The sequence below is a fragment of the Myotis myotis genome, unplaced genomic scaffold (genome assembly GCF_014108235.1).
Source record: "Myotis myotis isolate mMyoMyo1 unplaced genomic scaffold, mMyoMyo1.p scaffold_m19_p_18, whole genome shotgun sequence".
NCBI classification, from domain to species: domain Eukaryota; kingdom Metazoa; phylum Chordata; class Mammalia; order Chiroptera; family Vespertilionidae; genus Myotis; species Myotis myotis.
Window position 1 is genome coordinate 2833107 of NW_023416322.1, and position 21617 is coordinate 2854723.

Consider the following 21617-nt stretch of genomic DNA (forward strand, 5'->3'; position numbering starts at 1 on the left):
TGTTTAATCTACACACCACAGAAGGAAGAAATGGCATGCCTTAATCTTTCCCTCTAGAACATTCTCCTGAAACATCTTGCTCAGGTCTCACCACAGGGCTTTTCATGTTTCTGCAGAAGGCAGGGTCCCTTATCTGTTTAATAAACACACAGTTTTCTCCCAAAAGGTTTATTTGTCACATTGAAGGTACAAAATCCAGCACACACAGCCAGCTTCCCATGTGTACGTATTTATACATGTTACTAAACCACAGAACTCATTCTAATGCAGCCGACCCTGAACAACACAGGTTTGAACTGCGGGGCCACATATACATGAATTTTCTTCAAGGAACACCTGGACTAAAGATTGCCGTTGGGAATCTACATTGCTCTACACCATGTGCTTTCGGGGACCTGAGCATCCGAGGATTCTGGCATCAGCGGGGGGTCCGGGAACCAATCCCCACGGGCATGGAGGGTAGCTAAGTTTTGGGACGTCACAAGTTGTGAGTGCGTATCTGATGCGTTGGGGTTGGCGCCCCTAACACCCACACTGCTCAGGAGTCAAGTGCATATCCTCCAGCACTTCCTCCTGAGTAAACAGCAATACCGCTCAAAAGCCTGCTGTCGGTAACACTGCCAAGTGTAAATTACGTTCACTTTATCGTTTGAAAGGATAGACACAGGAACTGGGGAATTACACGTACAATGCAACATGTTCACATAAACTGTAAGCATCCTATGGGAACGACGAATAGGTGAGCCTGCCAGTCAGCATCCGGGAATATGAACTAAATGAAGGGAACCTGAGTCACGAGGAGACATCTCATGAGGTGAACGAATTCATTCTGCATCTGCTGTGGCGTTTGTCCAGTAGCACAGGCTGCCTGAGCCATACTGTCTCGGAGCGGTGTTGATTTGTAGGTGCTGCCAGATAACATCTGCTGACAGACTGGTCACTGAGGGAGGCGTCTGACTGTTAACACTGTACGTTACTTTAATCGAATTCCAAGAGCGTGCTTCTCTCAGGAGGCAGGCGGAAACTTGGGCCTGCCGGACACTGAGCAGAGGATGCCACTGAACACATGGGTGTCCTGCAGGTCATGGGGGCAGAGTTCTAACAGCGTCCTTGTTCTAGGAGGTCACCTACCTGACACGCAGACCAGAGGACCCGGCACGTCAGGGCCAGGCCATTCCCACACAGGCAACTTTCAGCGCCCACTCTACGGGGACACGTCCACACACAGATACGGGTCCCTCGCGAAGTCAGATTTCTACTAATGGCTTCACAGTAGCAACACAAAATGTACTCAATGTCACATTTCCATAGGAAAGGTTATATTTACACTGTCCACTCCAGTCTTGAAGTGTGGACCCGAGACATTCAATGCTCACTAATCAGTATGTTTGCGGCGTGACTCGGCAGAGCAGGGGGCAACTCAGTAGAGCAGAAGCCCCTCCTTGGCGGCCAGGCGCTGCCTGTGCACCTGGTCCTGCCGCAGCTCCTCGTGGGTGGGATGCCAGAGCTTCGTGATGACCCTCTCGATGTTGAGCGCGTACACAGTGTGCGAGGGAATGACTTCCCTGTGCACCTGGATTGAACATGACAGGTCTCAGTTACACTCAGGACATTTCTAACATGTAAAAGGTTTAGATCCACAAAACACTCACACAAAAGACACAAAACTTATAAACTTCAAGCCAGAACCTAACGAATCCCAAGCCAACTAACAAGAAAACAGGAAATAACAAGGTTCTGAAATAGAAGGGAACAAGGTTTTTTCCCCTCTTCTTTCTCTCATTGGGGAGGTGTGGGGGATGGGAGAGAAATTAGGAAGGACTTGGGCTGAGGATTTAAAAATGAGGAGATGAATGGCTTTAACAGAAAACAGCCCAAACTGAAAAACAAAAGGCTGGGAAGTACGCAAGCTCCTGAATGCCACCCATAAACCCAGGAAAACCTTCAGGAGCCAGGAGTTACCTGCAGAGCTTCAAAAAGGTCATGCATGTTCACGGGAGGCAGGGGTGCGGGGAGGGTGTCCCCAGAGCACGCCAGCAGGAGTGCGGCCTGCTGCTCCGCATCGTCGGGGTGCAGGTGGGCAGCTGCGTTCTGGCCGACACAGGAGGCAGGAAGGGCTGGAGGGCTGGAAACAGAGGATGTTAGAAACACCCAGCAACTCCGAGGAGACACCCAACGGCGAGACTAGGAACGGGCTGCAGGGAGGCACCCCATTAAAAAGATCTAAAAGGAAGTAGGAACCCAGCTATTTTTTAGCGAGTGCATAGAGGAAGAGTAGAATTTTCATTTTTAAAGGCAGCCCATCTGGCACGCAGGAAACAAAATGTAGAGCAACTACTGACCCCCTCCCTCCACATGTTAAAATATTTACTACACTCCAGATACACAGCCAAGACTGTTCCCTGCCCTTAAAGAGCTTCTAGTTGAAAAAACACAACAGACCTCATTTAAGGAAGAGGAAAAAAAAAACACCGACGTAGAGAGGAAGGTGGATGTGCTGGGACCAACAGGATCAGGGAGAACCCGCCAGAAGACATGGCCAGCACAAGGGCGGCCACAGGCCAAACACAGGTCCTGGGGAAACTAACCCATCTGGCCCGTCCCCGGGGCCCAGGTGCAATAGGTGGGAAGCCGGGCATGGTGTCAGCACCAGGACACAGCACAGACCCGCTGCGGCAGAACACGCAGGCGTGAAGCCACACCCAGGAGGTGACTCGGAGGACAGCGTGGGCCCCAGACAGAGGCAGCCCTGCTCCGGGAACAGCCCACCCGAGGAGCCCGAGCCCTGGGTGACTGCGCAGGGGAGAGGCGGCTCAGACGCCTGGCGGTCAGGGACGCTGTCCCCAGAATTCACCGCCACAGGCGCTCCCTTTTTTGGTTTGTTTTTCTCTAGAATGACTTACAAATGAGAACAAGTAATCCCAAACACAGGCCTGCAGGAGACTGAGAACTGCTCATCACCTACAGTGCGCCCGGGGTGAGGAGCTGCAGCCCAGGTCCCCGGAGGCAGAAACAGCGCTGGCAGAGCCCCTCCCCGTGGCGCCAACACTGTCTCTCCTCCCACCTCCCTCCCTGACACCCTGCACCTGCATCGCTCCCGCCTCCCCCATCATTTTCTCCAGAACGTCTCCCAGTCGCCATGACCAGATGCACCAAGCCCAGCACTTGCAGAAATGCAGTCACTTCAGTTCCCACAAGGAAACTGAGAGTGTTTTTCTTTCCCAAAGGCTTAACATTTGGACAGAACCTTGTGGGAAGTGGCGGATGAACGACACAATGAGTAAAACCGTTCCGCTCTCAGGGTCCCTCAGACTTACGGTCGCACCAACCCATGATCTGACAGCGGTCGGCACACAGAGCAGTGTCACCGCCGGGACGTCACAGCCGCGCATACCTTTCTATTAAGCTGTTGTACACCGTGATGCTGTTCTTCAGGTACGGCTGGGGGGTCACGTTACTACCAAAGGCGTATTTAAAGTGACCGTCTCGCAACCGATATGCTTTCCTTCGTGATACAACTGATGCCAGTATGTCCTTAAGATGATTCTGTAAAAACAAGAAGAAAAACAGCATGAAGTCCCGTTTAAGAGCAAATCCTCAGACTTCCCCTGAGCTGCTCACGCCCACAGGACTCAGCCGATGGGAGGGGAGCGGCGCCCGTGCGGGACCATGCGAGGTTCACCGAGGAGCCAGACCGGAGGGGCCGGGAGGAGGGGTGGGCTGTTTACTGTGTTCTACTTCAGGTGGGCTTGTTCTACATGGAATTTACTTGAAAAGGTTTCATATCTCTAAATTTGCTCCTCTCAACCATGATTTCCAGCCTGGCCGGCATGGCTCAGGGGTTGAGCATCGACCTATGAACAAGGAGAGGTCACGGTTCCGTTCCTGGTCAGGGCACGTGCCCGGGTTGCAGACTCGCTCCCCCGTAGGGGGCGTGCAGGAGGCAGCCAATCAGTGATTCTCTCTCATCACTGAAGTTTCTATCTCTCTCTCTCCCTCTCCCTTCTCCTCTGAAATCAATAAAAAAAATTCAAAAGATGCTTTTCAGATAGCTTTAAATAAAAGCACAAAAGTGAGTAATTTTCTTTAAAAGAGGCACCTACCTTGAAACTTGCTTTAAAAAGTCTCAAGCTCTGGGGTTTCTGGGTGACAGCGCCCCATAACTGAGCCCCTCCCTGAAGAGAACCAAGGCTCTCAGGAGCCACGTAAACACAGACACACAGGACAGAAAAATCGGGGTTTCATCCCTTCACCCCATGAGAGCCAAGTATAGAAGAGGGCTGGCGATGTGACAGCTCGTCCCAGCCTGCCCTTGTTATCGGGATCAGGGATGGCATTTCAATGACACCTGTGAGATCCTCTCCCATCAGGAGTTCATGGCAGTTTATAGTTTCCACACACGGAGCTCATTTTAACGTTTGTAACTTACAGCTCAGGTCCGGGTGAGGAAAGGGCCGCCCAGAGAAGTGCAAGGTGACCCAGCGTCCCTGGAGCGCCTGTGCACCCCAGGCCCCAGGGACACCCTCCGGTAACGACGTGAAAAACCGAGGGCGTGACGGAGCGTCTGCGGCAGGAACCCACTGTGCAGACGCCACGTCGAGCCCAGCCGAGCTCTCCTAATGCCAGACACAGCGACACCCCGTGAGTTAGGCCCTAGGACTCTCGATCTCATTTGCCCCCTTAAACACTGCTCCCTTGCTGACAGATGACACATGGGCTCGAACACCAGTCGCCTCCAGGAAGCTCACCTGTAAAGCGAAGGCACCTGCCTGGAGTGCGATGCGTTTCTCCCCCAGAGGAAAACTACGTGAATGATGACAACTCTGAGATCAGAGTGACATGTGGGGTCTTTTCTTGCAGCAGCAACTTCCAACAACACACAAGCTCATCACACGCAGCCCTGTTTCTGCCGCCAGCAAACCCACCTCCACGGCGTAGACCACAGCCGACACGGCCTCCTCGGTGACGTTGTCCAAGCCGTGCTCGTACGCCGTCACGATCATCCGCCCCTCCAGCTGGCCCCGCGTGGGCAGCGTCATTGTGTGGGAGCACAGTTTCAAGTCATCGTCATCTTGGGGATCCTTTGCCACAAACTGCTGGGCTCCCGAGAGGGGGTTCTGAGGCTGGAATCTGTGCTGAGTAAGAAAACCTTTCAAAGTTATTCATTACAGTGGCGAGTAACGAGACGCAAACAAGAGTAACGTCCCGGACTCACAGCCCACAGAGCCCCGCCACCAGGACCACGCCACCGGGACCACGCCACCGGGGTGAAAACCAAAACAGCAACGCCTCGTGCACAAATAGTCTCAGAGTCGCGTGTTTCATGGAAATAACGGGGCGTGGCTTGAGGGGAGCACGCTAGCACGCACGGCCGACTGTTCTAATACTTAGCATCTCTGTGACCAGGGCACAGGGCTCTGTGCTGGAGTAACAATCGGAGAAGGTTTAAAACTATGCTCAAAACAAGTGAGAGCGTGTGAAGTGCACATCAGCAGGCAGGTTCTGGAAGTATCAGGACATAATCAACCCTTCAGTTAAGCCTGGAACGTCTAACTCCCAACAGGACAGACCTAACAGCAGATGCTCCAAGATAATGCTGTGTAGTGCAGTGTGACTAGTTACCGCTGCCTTCCACTTGCAATTCTCAACAACACATCGCCAGCCTCATTATTTAAAATCATTTTCTCAATCTTTTTTCTGCTCATAAAGCCTCGGCCTCCTCTGGGAGAGCTGAGGGCCCATTTATACTCTCCGTCACCATCCAGAGACGGGTCCTGGCAGCTTGTGGTTAAGCACAACATACAACACTTTGTAGCTAACGTGTTTGAAGTTTGTATTGGAAAAGCAACACTTGTTTTTCCCCATTTTCCAGGGGAGAAGCTGCACTGTACACCAGCATGTGTGTGAGCAGGAGGCCTCCCTGGGTCCGGATGCCTCCAGGGGAATGCTGCTGAGCTGAAACAGCAGAGGCAGGATCGGTGCTTGTGGTGTTATCCAGAGCCATCGCTTCCCCGTCAACACCGAGAGGAGGGAGACTTTCAGGAAACTGTTCCCTCAGGAAAAAGCCGGTTACTCTAACTGTACACACCCTACAGCCAAACGCCCCTGCGCCTTCTCTGCTGGCCCCGGGCCCCCGGCCCCCGGCCTGCGGGCCTCCTGGACCGAGGGGCTCCAGTCCCTCCAGGGAAACACTTCAGAGGAAGAACACAGGCATAGCTCCCAACTCACTGAGAAATCATGGATGCTGTTGAGAACATTAATGTTTGTGCAGAACAAACCAGAATTAGAAAAACTCAGGCACCAACTTCACAAACAGGAACACCTTTCCCCCACAGGACGCCCCCTATTTCCCAACTCAATTACCGGTAACTTCTTATTCATTTAAAAACTTAAACCAGTGGTTACTCAGACCTACTGGCGAACAACCTACATCAAATTTCTGGCGCACAGAAGACATCTTCTTCCTTCCCTTCGGCTTCCCGGGCTTGGCTGCGGAGCCGCCTGTCCAGGGCAAGGAGCCGGCACCCTCTAGGAGACAGGAAGCAAGGACCGTGAGAGAAAACCACGAGTCGGAAACTGCCAAGTGTTTTCATTTGGGGTTAAAAACAAGTATGGAATGCTCCAATAATGTAAATCAATAAAAAATTCACATCTTCTTTTTCTGCTTCTCAAAACAAAATCATAAATTCCTTCCACTTCCTTTTCTAGCTGTAACCAAAATTACTCTCAGGACGACAGCTTGGTTTTCCATACCATAGCTGCTGTCCCTGCAGCCGGGTCACAGAGGGAGGACCGTCAGCTGCTGTCCCTGCATCCGTGCCACAGAGGGAGGACTGTCAGCTACTGTCCCTGCAGCCATGTCACAGAGGGAGGACCGTCAGCTACTGTCCCTGCAGCCGTGTCACAGAGGGAGGACCGTTAGCTGCTGTCCCTGCAGCCGTGTCACAGAGGGAGGACGGTTAGCTGCTGTCCCTGCAGCCGTGTCACAGAGGGAGGACCGTTAGCTACTGTCCCTGCAGCCGTGTCACAGAGGGAGGACCGTTAGCTGCTGTCCCTGCAGCCGTGTCACAGAGGGAGGACCGTTAGCTGCTGTCCCTGCAGCCGTGTCAGAGGGAGGACCGTCAGCTACTGTCCCTGCATCCGTGTCACAGAGGGAGGACCGTCAGCTACTGTCCCTGCAGCCATGTCACAGAAGGAGGACCGTCAGCTACTGTCCCTGCATCCGTGTCACAGAGGGAGGACCGTCAGCTACTGTCCCTGCAGCCGTGTCACAGAGGGAGGACCGTCAGCTACTATTCCCTGCAGCCGTGTCACAGAGGGAGGACTGTCAGCTACTATTCCCTGCAGCCATGTCACAGAGGGAGGACCGTCAGCTACTATTCCCTGCAGCCATGTCACAGAGGGAGGACCGTCAGCTACTATTCCCTGCAGCCATGTCACAGAGGGAGGACCGTCAGCTACTATTCCCTGCAGCCATGTCACAGAGGGAGGACTGTCAGCTACTGTCCCTGCAGCCATGTCACAGAGGGAGGACCGTCAGCTACTGTTCCCTGCAGCCGTGTCACAGAGGGAGGACCGTCAGCTACTGTCCCTGCAGCCGTGTCAGAGGGAGGACCGTCAGCTACTGCTCCCTGCAGCCCTGTCAGAGGGAGGACCGTCAGCTACTGTCCCTGCAGCCCTGTCAGAGGGAGGACCGTCAGCTACTGCTCCCTGCAGCCCTGTCAGAGGGAGGACCGTCAGCTACTGTTCCCTGCAGCCATGTCACAGAGGGAGGACCGTCAGCTACTGTTCCCTGCAGCCATGTCACAGAGGGAGGACCGTCAGCTACTGTTCCCTGCAGCCATGTCACAGAGGGAGGACCGTCAGCTACTGTTCCCTGCAGCCATGTCACAGAGGGAGGACCGTCAGCTACTGTTCCCTGCAGCCATGTCAGAGGGAGGACCGTCAGCTACTGTTCCCTGCAGCCGTGTCAGAGGGAGGACCGTCAGCTACTGTCCCTGCAGCCGTGTCAGAGGGAGGACCGTCAGCTACTGTCCCTGCAGCCGTGTCAGAGGGAGGACCGTCAGCTACTGTCCCTGCAGCCGTGTCACAGAGGGACGACCGTCAGCTATTGCTCCCCGCAGCCGTGTCAGAGGGAGGACCGTCAGCTACTGTCCCTGCAGCCCTGTCAGAGGGAGGACCATCAGCTACTGCTCCCTGCAGCACACCACAGAAGCAGAGCAGGGTTTTCTAGCTCAGGATGGGGAACTGAGCACGTGTGCTAACCTGCTCTCCTTCAGGACCCGGTAAAAATGGCAACAGAGGAAAGTAAAGGAGCTGCCCACACAGCAAGGAAGAGGACAATAGTAGGGGACCAGATGAGATCTCGACAAATGTCCACGATGGGCTGAACGGTGCTGGCTTACAGAGCAGACACGAGTTGGCCATGACCCAGCTGGCAAACCAATGCCACGGACCTCTTCACAGGCAGGCAGTGAGGCGGGAGTCAACCTGCCCAGGAGAAACCCGACAGGACCTGGATTTGGAGGAGGTGAGTGCAGCGGGCACCAGGAGGGACCCGTAATATCATCGGTGGGAGGACTACAGGCAAAAGTCATCCACACAGACCCCTACCCCCAGACGGACTCAGTACAGAGCAGAAATGCAGGTGCTCTGTTCAAACAGCTACCTAGCCCAGTGCGGGGCCGTCTGAGTTCTGGGGCAGTCCACCTGCTGTGAGGCCAGCCCTGCTCACTGCCATCCACGTGGTACTTCACACAGGTGGGGCATGGAGGGCTCAAGTTAAAGGGACAGCATCTCTAGGGTTTACTAAGGTAGCTGGCCTCCAAGGAAGAAGCCCATCCTATAAAATAAAGAGGTAATACGCAAATTGACCATCACACCCTCGTGTCACAAGATGGCAGCCCCCAAATCGTCACAAGATGGCCTGCAGGGGAGAGCAGTTGGGGGCGACCAGGCCTGCAGGGGAGGGCAGTTGGGGGCGACCAGGCCTGCAGGGGAGGGGAGTTGGGGGGGACCAGGCCTGCAGGGGAGGGCTGTTGGGAGCGCTCGCACTGGCAGGGGAGCAGTTAGGTGTCAATCAGGCTTGCAGGGGAGCGGTTAGGGGGCGATCAGGCTAGCAGGCAGGCGAGTCACAGAGGGAGGCTTGTCTCTGCAGGGTTTTCTGTTAGGAGCTAGCAGTCCTGGATTGTGAAAGGGATGTCCAACTGCTGGCAGTCGGTCATCCCCCGAGGGGTCCCAGATTGGAGAGGGTGCAGGCTGGGCTGAGGGGCAGTCCCCACCCACCCCCCACCCCCAGTGCACGAATTTCGTGTACCGGGCCTCTATTTCTTAAATATGAAACCTCAGGTCTCTGACAATAATCTACCTGAAGCACTTTAAGAAAGACCAAGTTAAGCAAATGAAAAATAGAGGTTCGAGAGGTAAAGAATCCAGGCTACACAGAGGACTCGAGTCACACCTAGCTGGTCTCCTCAGAGAATTCTGAGAAGTCACATATCCGTAAAACAAAAGAAGATTCTATGGAAATGCTGAATTACAGGATGCATGAGACAGAAAGGCTGAAGAAGAGCTGAGGAAATCTCACAAAACACAGAGCAGTAAGATGATGAAACACTCGTCTAAGGCCAGTGTACCTAGAGAGAGAATAAGCATACTGTATGAGGAGCTACTAAGGCCCCAGAACACAACACAAGCGTAGCTGTCTTTCAGAACAGGATGAGGTGGGAAGCTTTTCATTGTAAGACCTGCTGCACTATTCTCTTTAACCATCGTGTTTAGTGTTAATGAGAAAAAGTCAAAGTAATACAAGCTCATTGTAATTCACCTGCAAGGGCTGTCGGTACAGACCCCCATTTCTATATTCTACTTGTAACAGAAACCTTCTCTTTGTTGCTAGCCAATATTAAATAATTTCATTTCAAGAAAATATATTTGGGGTGTTGATGGAGAAATAATCTGTCAGATTCCAAATGTTTCTTCACTTATCTAAAAATAACCAATAATAAGCATTCAAGAATATCAAAGGTTTTATTTAATTCAGGTCAACTAGCTATACTTATTAATAACTCTCCATATTTGTTAAGCATTTTTGTGGGGTTTTGTGTGTGTATTAATCCTCGCCTGAGGATATTTTTCCATTGATTTTTAGGGAGAGTGGAAGAGAGAGGGAGAGACAGAGAGAAACATCGATGTGAGAGAAACACATCGATTGGTTGTCTCCTGCAGGAGCCCCAACCAGGGCCCAGGCCTACAACCAAAGTACATGCCCCTGACCGGAATTGAACCCGGGACCCTTTGGTCTGCAGGCAGACACTCTATCCACTGTGCCAAACTGGCTAAGGGGCAAGCATTTTGTATTTTTAAAAGCACCTTTTTACTTGTTATTTCGTCTGCTTATTTATTTATTTATTATCCCGTAGGTTCGACATCACTGTCTCTATTTTACAAATTAAAGCTAAGGCCATCCAATAATTAGTTCCTTTCTCTAAGCCAGCGGTTCTCAACCTGTGGGTCGCAACCCTGCTGGCAGTTGAATGACCCTTTCACAGGGGTCGCCTAAGACCATTCCTGCATATCAGATATTTACATTATGATTCATAACAGTAGCAACATGACAGTTATGAAGTAGCAACGAAAATAATTTTATGGTTGGATCACAACATGAGGAGCTGTATTTAAAGGGCCAGAAGGTTGAGAACCGCTGCTCTAAGCTAAACCTGTACCCAGGTCTCCAACCAGGGTTTTCATTTCAGATCCCTTATCTCTTGGCTGTGTGGCGCCTCACAGTATGCTCAAAAGCAAGATCTGCCTCAAAAGCAAGATCTGATCCTCACAGTGTTGGTTCTCTGATCAAGTTAGGTTTTCACAATGAAGTGATCACCTCTATGATCCTCCCGGCCAAAGTCCACGCTAAGCTGAACAGAACACAGGAACCTGACACGAGTGAGCCCGTGCTGTGAGGGCAGGTGAGTGTTAGGGACGCACCCAATGGGGACGTCTTGGAGGAGGAACTGGGCTCCGGGCGACCTTTCCTGAATTCTTTATCACACAATAGGGGCTGGCATGGGAATGGATGATACAAAACACTGGCCATTTCTAGATAAATATGGGCTTTTAATACATGATCATCAGCATCTCCACAGCCCTTTTTTAAAAAAATTCAACTTACTCGACAGCAGGAGGTACCTAAGAATGCACTTTTTAACAAGAGCCCAGGCTAAGTTTTATCATGGGGCAAATTTTGCATGTATTCAATTATTTGTTTTGGACGAATTGATTAAAACAAGATGGCTGAAAGAGGTGGCTTGTACCACTTAAGCTCCAAGCAATTAGGGACACAGGGGTGGGTGTTTCTTTCAACACCTGTTTAGTTCAACCTCCCAACAGGCTGCTGTCCAAGACCTTTGTTGTCCACCAATAATCTGCCTAACATACATGTGGAAGCTCTAACCTACCTTCCAGGTGCCAGTATCTCACCAGTGGAAGCCCAGGTTCCCCACAAGTTGTAATCCCCACTCCCTCCATCTATGCAAACCCCCGCTGCTGTCCTCCCTGCACTGGCCTCCACTTCTTCATCCTGGCTGCCCAGCCCTTCCCCACTCCACACAACTTGAGTGTCTGAAGCCCAGTGGGGTGGGGAGTCATGACCAAAGGTGCCGTGAGTCCAGGGAGAGCCCTGCTTTAACATGGCCATAAAGGAATCTGCACCAGCACACCACCCCTTTCTCAGCCCTTCAAAGAACATTTCGCTTGCAAACAGGGTGTCTGTTTCTGGAAGCTGAAGCCAGTGTCTCGGGCGTACTGTCGCTCCCTTACCTGGGGTAGACACCAAAATCTGGCACCGCGTGAGAATGGCCAGGAGGAACTCGTTGTGAGAGTGCACTGTAAAAGGGAGGAGTGCAGGGTCAAATACATGATAGTTAAAAGGAAACCACTACTTCAGCGTAGCTTTTAAGGATTTTGGGTATCCCGTTCTGCCATTCTTTACACTTAATTTTAAATACCACATTATTAAAATGGCCTTATAGACCACTAAAATCAAACTTTTATTTTTTTTTAAGTGAAAAGACTAATTTATTGCACAGCTGGGAAGCCCCCCAGGTGGGTAGTTATTTTACCATTATCCTGTGTGAGAAGTCTATGAGCTTCCAGGTCAAACTCCTCTTTGCTGATCTTCTGCTTGAACCACAGCTTCAGGTTGGCCCAATATCTGCAGGGGTAGAGACAGTATGAAGAATCACAGGGTTTGTTTCTTCCCCCTAACCTTGTCTACCCTGAGGGCAATTTCTACTCCCTAGTGCAGGGGTTCTCAACCTGTGGGTCGCAACCCCTTTGGGGGTCGAATGACCCTTTCACAGGGGTTGCCTAAGACCATCGGAAAACACATATATAATTACATATTGTTTTTTGTGATTAATCACTATGCATTAATTATGTTCAATTTATAACAATGAAAATACATCCTGCATATCAAATATTTACATTACAATTCATAACAGTAGCAACATTACAGTTATGAAGTAGCAACAAAAATAATTTTATGGCCGAGACCGGTTTGGCTCAGTAGATGGAGCATCGGCCTGCGGACTGAGAGGTCCCAGGTTCGATTCCAGTCAAGGGCATGTACCTGGGTTGCGGGCACATCCCCAGTGGGAGATGTGCAGGAGGCAGCTGATCAATGTTTCTCTCTCATCGATGTTTCTAACTCTCTGTCTCTCTCTCCCTTCCTCTCTGTGAAAAATCAATAAAATATTTATTAAAAAAAAAATTTAAAAAAAAAATAATAATAATTTTATGGTTGGGGGTCACCACAACATGAGGAACTGTTCTAAAGGGTCGCGGCATTAGGAAGGTTGAGAACCACTGCCCTAGTGTGAGGGTGAGTGCCCTGCTCTCCACCCCAGGATGTGGCTATTTGGAGACAGGGCCTTTCGAGAGGGGCTCAGTTCCCATGGGGGTGTCAGGGCGGACCCTGCCCCACCGTGACTGGCGTCCTTATGAGACAGGTCGGAGAGAGACACGAGAAAACGGCCATCACCGAGCCCAGGGGAGAGGCCTCAGAAGAAACCGGCCCTGCTGACCGTTGATGTCAGACTTCTAGCCTCCAGACGGTGGGAAATACATGCCCGTTTAGGTCCCCCAGTCCATGGCATTGTTATGGCCACCCCCGCGGACTAGGGCACCTGGCAATCAGCATACCAACCGGTGGGAAAGGGAGGAAAGACCTCCGTGAAAGGCGCTGACAGGTAGTCACAGAATCGGACTCATGAGCCAAGTGGCCAAAAGCACAGCTGACCCTTTCTGTCCTCACTGTCCCCTCCCCTAAGAGGCCACGACTCTTCAGAAGCCTGCATTTAACATGCACATTTAAAGTGTGACAGGCTCCAGCTAATACTGCCGTGCTGCAGATTTGTGAGCTGCTAAGAGAGACCTTAAAGGGTCTTATCACAAGAAAACTTATTTTTTTGTTTGGTTAATCTTCACCTGAATAAATTTTTCCCCATTGATTTTTAGAGTGGAAGGGAGAGAGGAGGGAGAGGAGGAAGAGGAGGAGGAGGAGGACAGAGGGAGAAAGAGAAAAGCACGGATGTGAAAGAGACACATCAATTGGTTGCCTCCCACACCTTCCCTAACCAGGACTGGAGATGAACCTGCAACCCAGGTATGTGCCCTTGACTGGGACTCGAACCCGTGACCCTTTGGTGTGTGAGCTGCCACTTTAACCACTTAGTACACCAGCCAGAGCAACATATTTAGTGTATGGTAACAAAGGTAAGTAGACTTACTGTGGTGATCATTTTGCAATATTTACAAATACCAAATCATTATGTTGTATATCCAAAACTAATACAATATTACCTGTCAATTATAATTCAATTTCAAAATAGATTTATATGTTAAAATGTGTGTGTTTTATGGGCTGGGGAGTGGTCATTAATACTGTTTCTGGCTGACCTCTTTCCCTTCAAATAGAGTCCAGTTTCAATCTCACTGGCTGAAGTAAATGGTTTCTAAAACGGCTCACCACCCAGAAAACACCCATGGATGTCAGAAACTTAGTGGTTTTTAAAGTGAAAAGCAACCGCTAATCACAAAAATAACCAGCTGACTGGCAGAAAGAAAAGATTCAACCCTTTCTCACATAACATAACGCCGCTTGAAACGAGTACAAAACATGCGTTTTCACATCCACACCCCTGTTCCAGTGCCTAAGGAAGCTGCTCCCTGTCCATGAAGCAGGATTAATAAATCAGTACATGTCTCATAATCACTTTCAGTTCACACTTGTTTACTTTCTAATGCTCATCTGAGTTCCTAACAGGAAAAGAAAAAAAGCAGAGATTTCTCAACCAGATGGTTTAATGCCCTCACTGCCTTATTGTGCCCCAAGCAGGGCCTCTCCTGTTCACTGATTAGCTTCTGGGCACCTCAGCATGATCTCTGCACGTACCCAGCCATGATCTCTGCACGTACCCAACCATGATCTCTGCACGTACCCAACCATGATCTCTGCATAGACCTGGCCATGACCTCTGCATAGACCTGGCCATGATCTCTGTATGTGCCTGGCCATGATCTCTGTATGTGCCTGGCCATGATCTCTGCATAGACCTGGCCATGGCCTCTGCATAGACCTGGCCATGATCTCTGTGTGCCTGGTCATGATCTTTGTATGTGCCTGGCCATGATCTCTGCATAGACCTGGCCATAATCTCTGCATGGACCTGGCCATTATCTCTGCATGGACCTGGCCATTATCTCTGTATGGACCTGGCCATGATCTCTGCATGTACCTGGCCATGATCTCTGCATGGACCTGGCCATGATCTCTGTATGTACCTGGCCATTATCTCTGCATGGACCTGGCCATGATCTCTACATGGACCCGGCCATGATCTCTGCATAGACCTGGCCATGATCTCTGCATGGAACTAGCTATGATCTCTGCATGTACCTGGCCATGATCTCTGTATGTACCTAGCCATAATCTCTGTATGTACCTGGCCACGATCTCTGCATGAAACTGGCCATGGATGGATGAAGTTGCAGCCAAAGCTCTGGATTCATGTGAAAAAAAAACTTTTCCAAGAGAAAACCCGCAGCCTTAATGGAATCTTAAAGTCGCCTAAGATCCATTTCACTCAACAGCCAAACATATTCAGTTCCAGAGCTTGCCACCACGTTTCGCACGCTCAGTACGGATAACTTCCCAACAGGGACACTTAGAGGCCTCCTTTGTTTTTTAAAGGACAGGAGCAATTAGGAAGTGGAACAGCTCCTTTCCCATCCTCTTCTATCCAACAGGAGGTCAGTCACACAAGAAACCCGCCTCCCTAGTCTACAAGAAGGACGCAAACACACACGTCTGGAGCGTGGGAGCTGGTTCAGAGCCGAGACGAGGCTCTGCAGGGAAGCTGTTCCAGCACGGTGCTGCCTGCCTCTGGGCAAACTTGTGCCCACACAGCAGCCCTGGCTCTCAAAGGCTGGGAGACTGACCTAGCTGGTCCCTCACTGCACACCCACAGCCAAGCGGCTGTTTCCTCAGCACCAAAACCAAGCCCGCCCGCCCCTGTGAGGCCGAGGCGTGTCAGTGGGTCAGACAGGAGGCACTGAGACACCTGCAGAAAATAGCACATGACCGAGTCAACCAAAGCCCTCAGCACCTGTCTGAGCACGACCCTCCACTGGGGCCTAGACACAGCATCTCAGGGGCTGCTCCTACGATGCTCTTCGGCCTGGGCCTCGCCCATTCAGCATCCGGCCCAACAGGGTCCTCGTCCCTGCTGTAACCTGGGGAAGGTGTGGCTGGGCACCTGGGCCCTCTGCAACCAACCCGTCAGGTATCAGGGCCAGGGTCCCAGACCTGCTGTGACCTGCTCTCCAGTTGCAGTTACTAAGCTCCCCGATCTCCATCTGCTCACCTATCACACGGGAGTGACCGCACCTGGCTCACATCTGCTGTGAGGTGGGAGGAGGCAGTGCCTGAGGCTTAGAGCGCTTGAAAGGTGCTCCCTAAGCGCCCGCTACTATTCTACCCGAGGGGCCGAAACTGCCGTCCTCGGCGCCGACAGCCCACCCCGGCTCAGGGCCTCCGCCTCCAGGAAGCCCTCCCGGGGCGCCCCGCACCGGGCCGCACCCGCGCAGGAGGCCGGGGCGTGAAGCGCGCTTCTCCCGCTCCCCCCAGGGCCGGCCCGGCGCCCAGGGAGGCGGGGAGGCGGCCTGCGGCGCGAGAGGCCCGGCGGCCCGCCCGGCGCAGGGCCCCGCCGCCCGCGACGCCGGCAGCCCAGGCCCGGGCGGCGGGGGCGTCTCCGGGCGGTGCGGCGGTTGGGCCGGAGCCCCGCGCGGAGGCCGCAGGCCGCGCCGCTTACTGTTTCACGTTGTCGCCCAGCGCCTCGCTCAGGTTCTTCTTGGCCGCCTCCAGCTCGCTCACAAAGGTCGCCATTGCTCCCAGCTCCCGGCCCGACCGCAGAGCCGGCCGCCGCGCCGCGCAACCGAAGAACCAACGCGGCGGAGGCCTCGCGCCGGAGGCCCAGCCCGCTCCCGCCCGCCCCGCCCCGCCCCGCCCCCCGACGCTCGGAAGACGTCGGTTTGGTTGTCGGCTCCGCCCGCCTGTCTGAAGGGAAAGGGCGGAGCCAATCCGCGGTCCGCTCAGCCCTCCTGCCCGCCCCTCGGGTCACATGACCTCTCCGCGCGGCGCGGCTGCACCTGCAGCGCCACCTGCTGGGCTGGCGCGACCCGCGCGTTCAGGGGGCCGCCGTGCCCAAGCCCTTTCACCTGGGTATCTTAGCCCCTACCCCCAGGTCAAACAGTAACTGCAGCGTCAATTTTCTTTTCTTCCTGTTTTTTCTTCATTTTCGCCGAACACTAATCATCTGATATGCCTTTTAGCTGAACTGTCTTGTTAAGTTTACCCCTCTGCAGCTGAGAGGTAAGTTCCTCCGAGCACGGGGCCTTTTTACCCCATGCTGTTTGCTCTGTCCCAGAGCAGGGCCTGCAGTAACCGACTTTGCTGAGCGAATGAAGTGATGGTGAAAAATGGAGAAGATACACCGAGGATAAGAGGGAAAGAGAGAAAAAGTGTTTTACCAAACTCTTCAACTGAGATTTCTCCCCCACGCCCATAGTAGAATCATACTCTATCTTCAGTTTTGAGTGTTGGTGGGTTTTTAACATAATATAATAACGTAAGTATATTCCTCTGGTATTACATTGCCCCTTTAATCCTAATTCTAATGCCAGGATAGAATGTACACAGTAACCGGATTCCTGGTTGCTAGGTTGCTTGCTTTCATTCTGTGTTAGAAGCAACAGCAATGAACTTTATGCATAAAGCTTGGCCTCATTTAGGATTATAAATACAATCCTGTACAAATACTATACAAGGGAAAGCCATCCCAAATGTTTATTTTCACATGGCTATTTTACTTATATAAGCTTACCCTCCCCCCTCCCTCCCCCCAACACACACAGATTGATGAATTCTTCCCAATTCTGTATTTATGAAGCACTGGTGTTTGGGGCAGTAGGACTGGGTATTGGCGGAGCTGTGAGATACCTCAGTTGGGCGGTTGTTGTTACGATGGTGATTATTTCTCCCCGGTAGGACATTTAGGTTCTTTAGACCTGGTTATAAACCACGCCTAACAGCAGAAATGTGCTGGTTGACTTGCTCCACTCATTAGCATCAGCTGGTTAGCCTTCTTCCCTGAACCCTGACAGCAAACATGTGAGCTGGCTCCGTGTCAGACTCAGCGCTCTGCTTTCCGGAAAGGTTTCTTACGTTCCAGCTTCCAAACACCAATACTTCTGGCTGCCCTGCTGAACCATCATTATGATGCTCACTGTAATTTGTAATACTTGCTACATATATGTGGTTATACTATATGTTACATAGTGTCTCACACTCAAAGTATATGTGTCTGCCAGAATTAAATATTTCAGACAATACTATGTAATGTTCTCTCTCACCTATATCTGTATGATGTACAGGTTTTACTATAGTTAAAGGGTTTAGACCAGAATGTACTAGGAAGTAGTAAGACTTATGGTTGAGACCACATGGATTTATTTTATGACCGCAGAGGAGGGAGATTGGTTCTTAATATTTCTTGTGCCTTATTTATGGGACCTTGTTGGCAGTTTGGTGAAGCTTTGCAGCCCTTCTCAGAATAATGTTTCTAAATGTATAAACTACATAGGATTACATTGAAAAGTCTGATTGAAACACAGCTCTATCCATGGGCCCAGCTTAAACCCTCAGAAGCCTTATAAGTGCAGTTGACCCTTGAAAGCGCGGGTTTGAACTGCATGCCTACATCTATACAGATTCTTTTTGATAAATACAGCTGACCCTTCGTATCCACGGGTTTCACATCTGCAGATTCAACCGGTCACGGCTGGAAAACAGTATTTTCACATTTCCAACTGCCAGTTCCCAAGTGCTGTTTCAATCTGCAGTTGGTCGAATCTGAGTATTTTAAACACAGATTTTTTACTGCACGAGGAGGAAGTGTCCCTAACCCCATGGTGTCAAGAGTTGGCTGTTTTATTTTGCTCAGGATGCTGTAACAAAGTTCCAGAGTCTAGATGGTTTAAACAACATAAATTTATTTGCTCACAATTCTGGAGGCTGGAAGTCTGAGATTAAGGTGGCAGCAAATTTGGTTTCTGAAGGCCTCTCTTTCTGGATCATAGACAATCACATCTCTGTCCTCACCTGGTCTTTCCTCAGTGCGGGGGGACAGGGGGGCGGTCGGGGGGGGGGGGCGCTCTCTAATGTCTCTGCTTGGAAGGACACTAATTCTGTAGGATCAGGGCCCCACCCTTAAGACTTCATTTAACCTTGATTACTTCCTCAGAAGCCCCATCTCCAAATATGTTAAATACAGCCACATTGGGGGGTTAATAATATACGAATTGGGGGGAGGGGTGTGTGCAAACCTTCAGTCCATAACAGTCCACAGGAGTTATCTGTATTCCTTTTTCTTAGAAGCTCTTGGTGGTTGAAGTTCTAGGACCCTGAGAAATGGAAGGCACATAGGGATTCTGGTGAATGAAAGATACCTAAGCAGCCCAAGAACACTGACAAGTGAGGAGGGTCTTTACCGTGTTACAATACCCTCCTGGTTGTAATTAATGTGATCAGAACATTGTTCCTGGATCTCTGAGTCTTCCCATTGACGAGCAAACATTTACTGGAGGAACTGTAACAGAGATGGAAGATATCAGAAGCTATCAACTGTACATACTTGTACTTTACTTATACAATGTAAATAACTCCACAAATACTAACTTATCTAGTTCTTTAAATATATTTTTAAAACTTTCCTATAGCATTTTCCTTTTCCTTTCTCCAGTTAGAGGAGTAGGTATAAGTATTGTTGCAACTGCGATATTTTGTGTTAGAATAATCAACAGACTAGAGATGCTGTAGGGGTTCCTGTTCAGCTATGAGGGACGAATATGGGGCAGAGCTGGACCACTAATTAGCTTGAGGACAGGAAGAGGCAGCCACGGTGGGCACAGCCCCGTAACCCCCCCCCCCCGGGCGTTTTAGTGCCCTAAAGGGGATCTCAGAAGTAGCTCCTTGAGTTCTGTTGCCTTGTCTTACTCTGGACCCTGACGGTGAAGCCCCCTTGGTTCTGTGAGCAGTAAGAGCCCTAGACAGTCTGTGATGAGACAGAGCAGATGGCCCAAGGAGCGCCCATTAAGGATGACGTTAGCCCTGGGCATCATGCCAGGGGTTTTATGGGGCCATCCTTTCAATTTCTCAAAACACAAGCTATTACACTGCACACGCTGGAAAGACTTCTTTCAAACCCCTGGAAGCAGGGAGCCGAACAGGAAGTTGGAAAGCTTAGTTGAAGCCTTTGGCCCTGCTCAGAATGCGAAGAGCGTCTCCAAGGTGCTGAAAACTATGTCCATGGTTGGCAAACCGCAGCTCGCGAGCCACATGCGGCTCTTTGGCCCCTTCAATGTGGCTCTTCCACAAAATACCACGTGTGGTCACTCATGTACGGTGCGATTGAAACTTCGTGGCCCATGCGCAGAAGTCGGTATTTTGTGGAAGAGCCAGTATTTTGTGGAAGAGCCACACTGAAGGGGCCAAAGAGCCGCATGTGGCTCGCGAGCCGCGGTTTGCCGAGCCGCGGTTTGCCGACCACTGAACTATGTCTGTGTGGTGATGGCGGTGCAGCCCAGGGGAGACCTTTGGCACTCAGGCAGGTAGAGCTTAGAAACGGAAGCACTGTCACTGAGGTTGCAGTTGACACAGGGAGACCCTGCTGGGTGGAGATGAGGCTACACCGGTCACCCCCTGGAAGGAGGGGAAGCCACAAGCGAATTTGAGGAGATTCCGCAGGGGCCCTTTTTGAAATCCAGGCGGTGATTCACTGCCTGGGGTAGTGGCTGCAATGGTGCCGAACAGTGCCTCCCGGCCACCTGCGGGAGCCTGCGGCCACTCCGCCCTGCCAGACAGAGCAAGGGGCTGGAGCCAGGACTTCCTCCCAGCCAAGGCGCTGTCTTGCATGTCTTTTGTTTGCTTCATGCCTCGTTGTTGGTGTTTATTTAAATTGTGTTGCTGTTGCAAAAACATCTTTTTGGTCTGTTCCTTTCCCCCTGTTATGTTACCCAACTTGTTTTGTGGGTGCACTGAAGGGTACCGAGGCAAAAGAGCAGAGTGTCAAAGGGCAAGTCACCTAATCGCACTGCCTCGGGGTCACATCTGCCGGGTGGGGCTAATACCAGTTCTCACTGTTGCTGTAGGAGTTGAATTGTAACACGGAAGAGTAATGCGCGCCCCTGGCCCAGTGCCGCGCTTCGCACTGTGGTCGCCCCAGAGGGCTGCTTAGCGCTGTGGTGAGATACAGCTCGGGAGACTCAGGAACCGAATCTGTAATACAATTTAGACTTGGAAACCCGCCTGTGGGAGTGGCCAGTGGCGCCAGATTGAACATCTCAAGGTCAGACCCTCCGGGACCGGGCGGGGCACCTTTGCCTTAGCCCTGACTTTCACGCACTCCTCACATTTCACCAGTAAGTACGACGTGGCGGACACTCAGAAAGATACCCTGAACCCCTGTTTTGCTGACAGTCTCACCATGAATTATCATCAGATGTGCAGATGCGTTTCTGCATCTATCAGAGGCTGGTCTGGTTTTCTCCGTTACTTCTTCCATGTGTTGAATAACAACGATAGATATTTTTCTGATGTTAAACATTCTTGTATTTCTGAGATAAATCCTCCTCGATTCAGATGCGTTTTAAATACACTGCTGTGTTTGATTTGATAATATCGTGTTTAGGGTTTTTGCATCTATGGTCATTAATAATATTAATCCAAAACTTTTGAGTACGTCCTTGTCCGGGTAGAAACATGGCATCATGAAGGAGTTGGGGAGCTCCCCCCCTTTTCTATCCTCTGAAGCAATGGAAAAGGGAGAGAGAGGCTTCTTTGTCCTTTGAAAGTTCGACAGACTCGCCACGAATCCCTGTGCACCGGCTCTGGTGGAAAGCACAGGCTTTTAAAATTTCCGATTCAGTTCCTTGGTTATTTGGTGTCTTATTTTTCTTGTTATTTTGTTCATTGATGTGTTTTTCTGTGTATGTTTCCATTT

At 51.1% G+C, this 21617-nt stretch overlaps 1 protein-coding gene across 3 annotated transcripts; it reads right to left on the reverse strand.

Annotated features, from left to right (window-relative positions):
• Positions 1 to 152: 152 nt before the first annotated feature.
• On the reverse strand, positions 153 to 16543 carry TADA1 (transcriptional adaptor 1). Of its 3 annotated transcripts, none has more exons than XM_036342371.1 (8): positions 16371 to 16543; positions 12120 to 12211; positions 11818 to 11883; positions 6431 to 6528; positions 4926 to 5135; positions 3395 to 3546; positions 1963 to 2125; positions 153 to 1573 (listed from the first exon to the last, which is right to left on the reverse strand). In XM_036342371.1, exons 1-8 carry the CDS (start codon positions 16442 to 16444, stop codon positions 1421 to 1423), a joined length of 1008 nt encoding a protein of 335 aa, XP_036198264.1. In that variant the 5' UTR covers positions 16445 to 16543; the 3' UTR covers positions 153 to 1420. The 3 variants fall into 3 exon arrangements, with proteins under 3 accessions (XP_036198264.1, XP_036198266.1, XP_036198265.1); XM_036342373.1 differs by having other exon boundaries at positions 4926 to 5130; positions 16371 to 16421; XM_036342372.1 differs by lacking the exon at positions 11818 to 11883.
• Positions 16544 to 21617: the final 5074 nt, after the last annotated feature.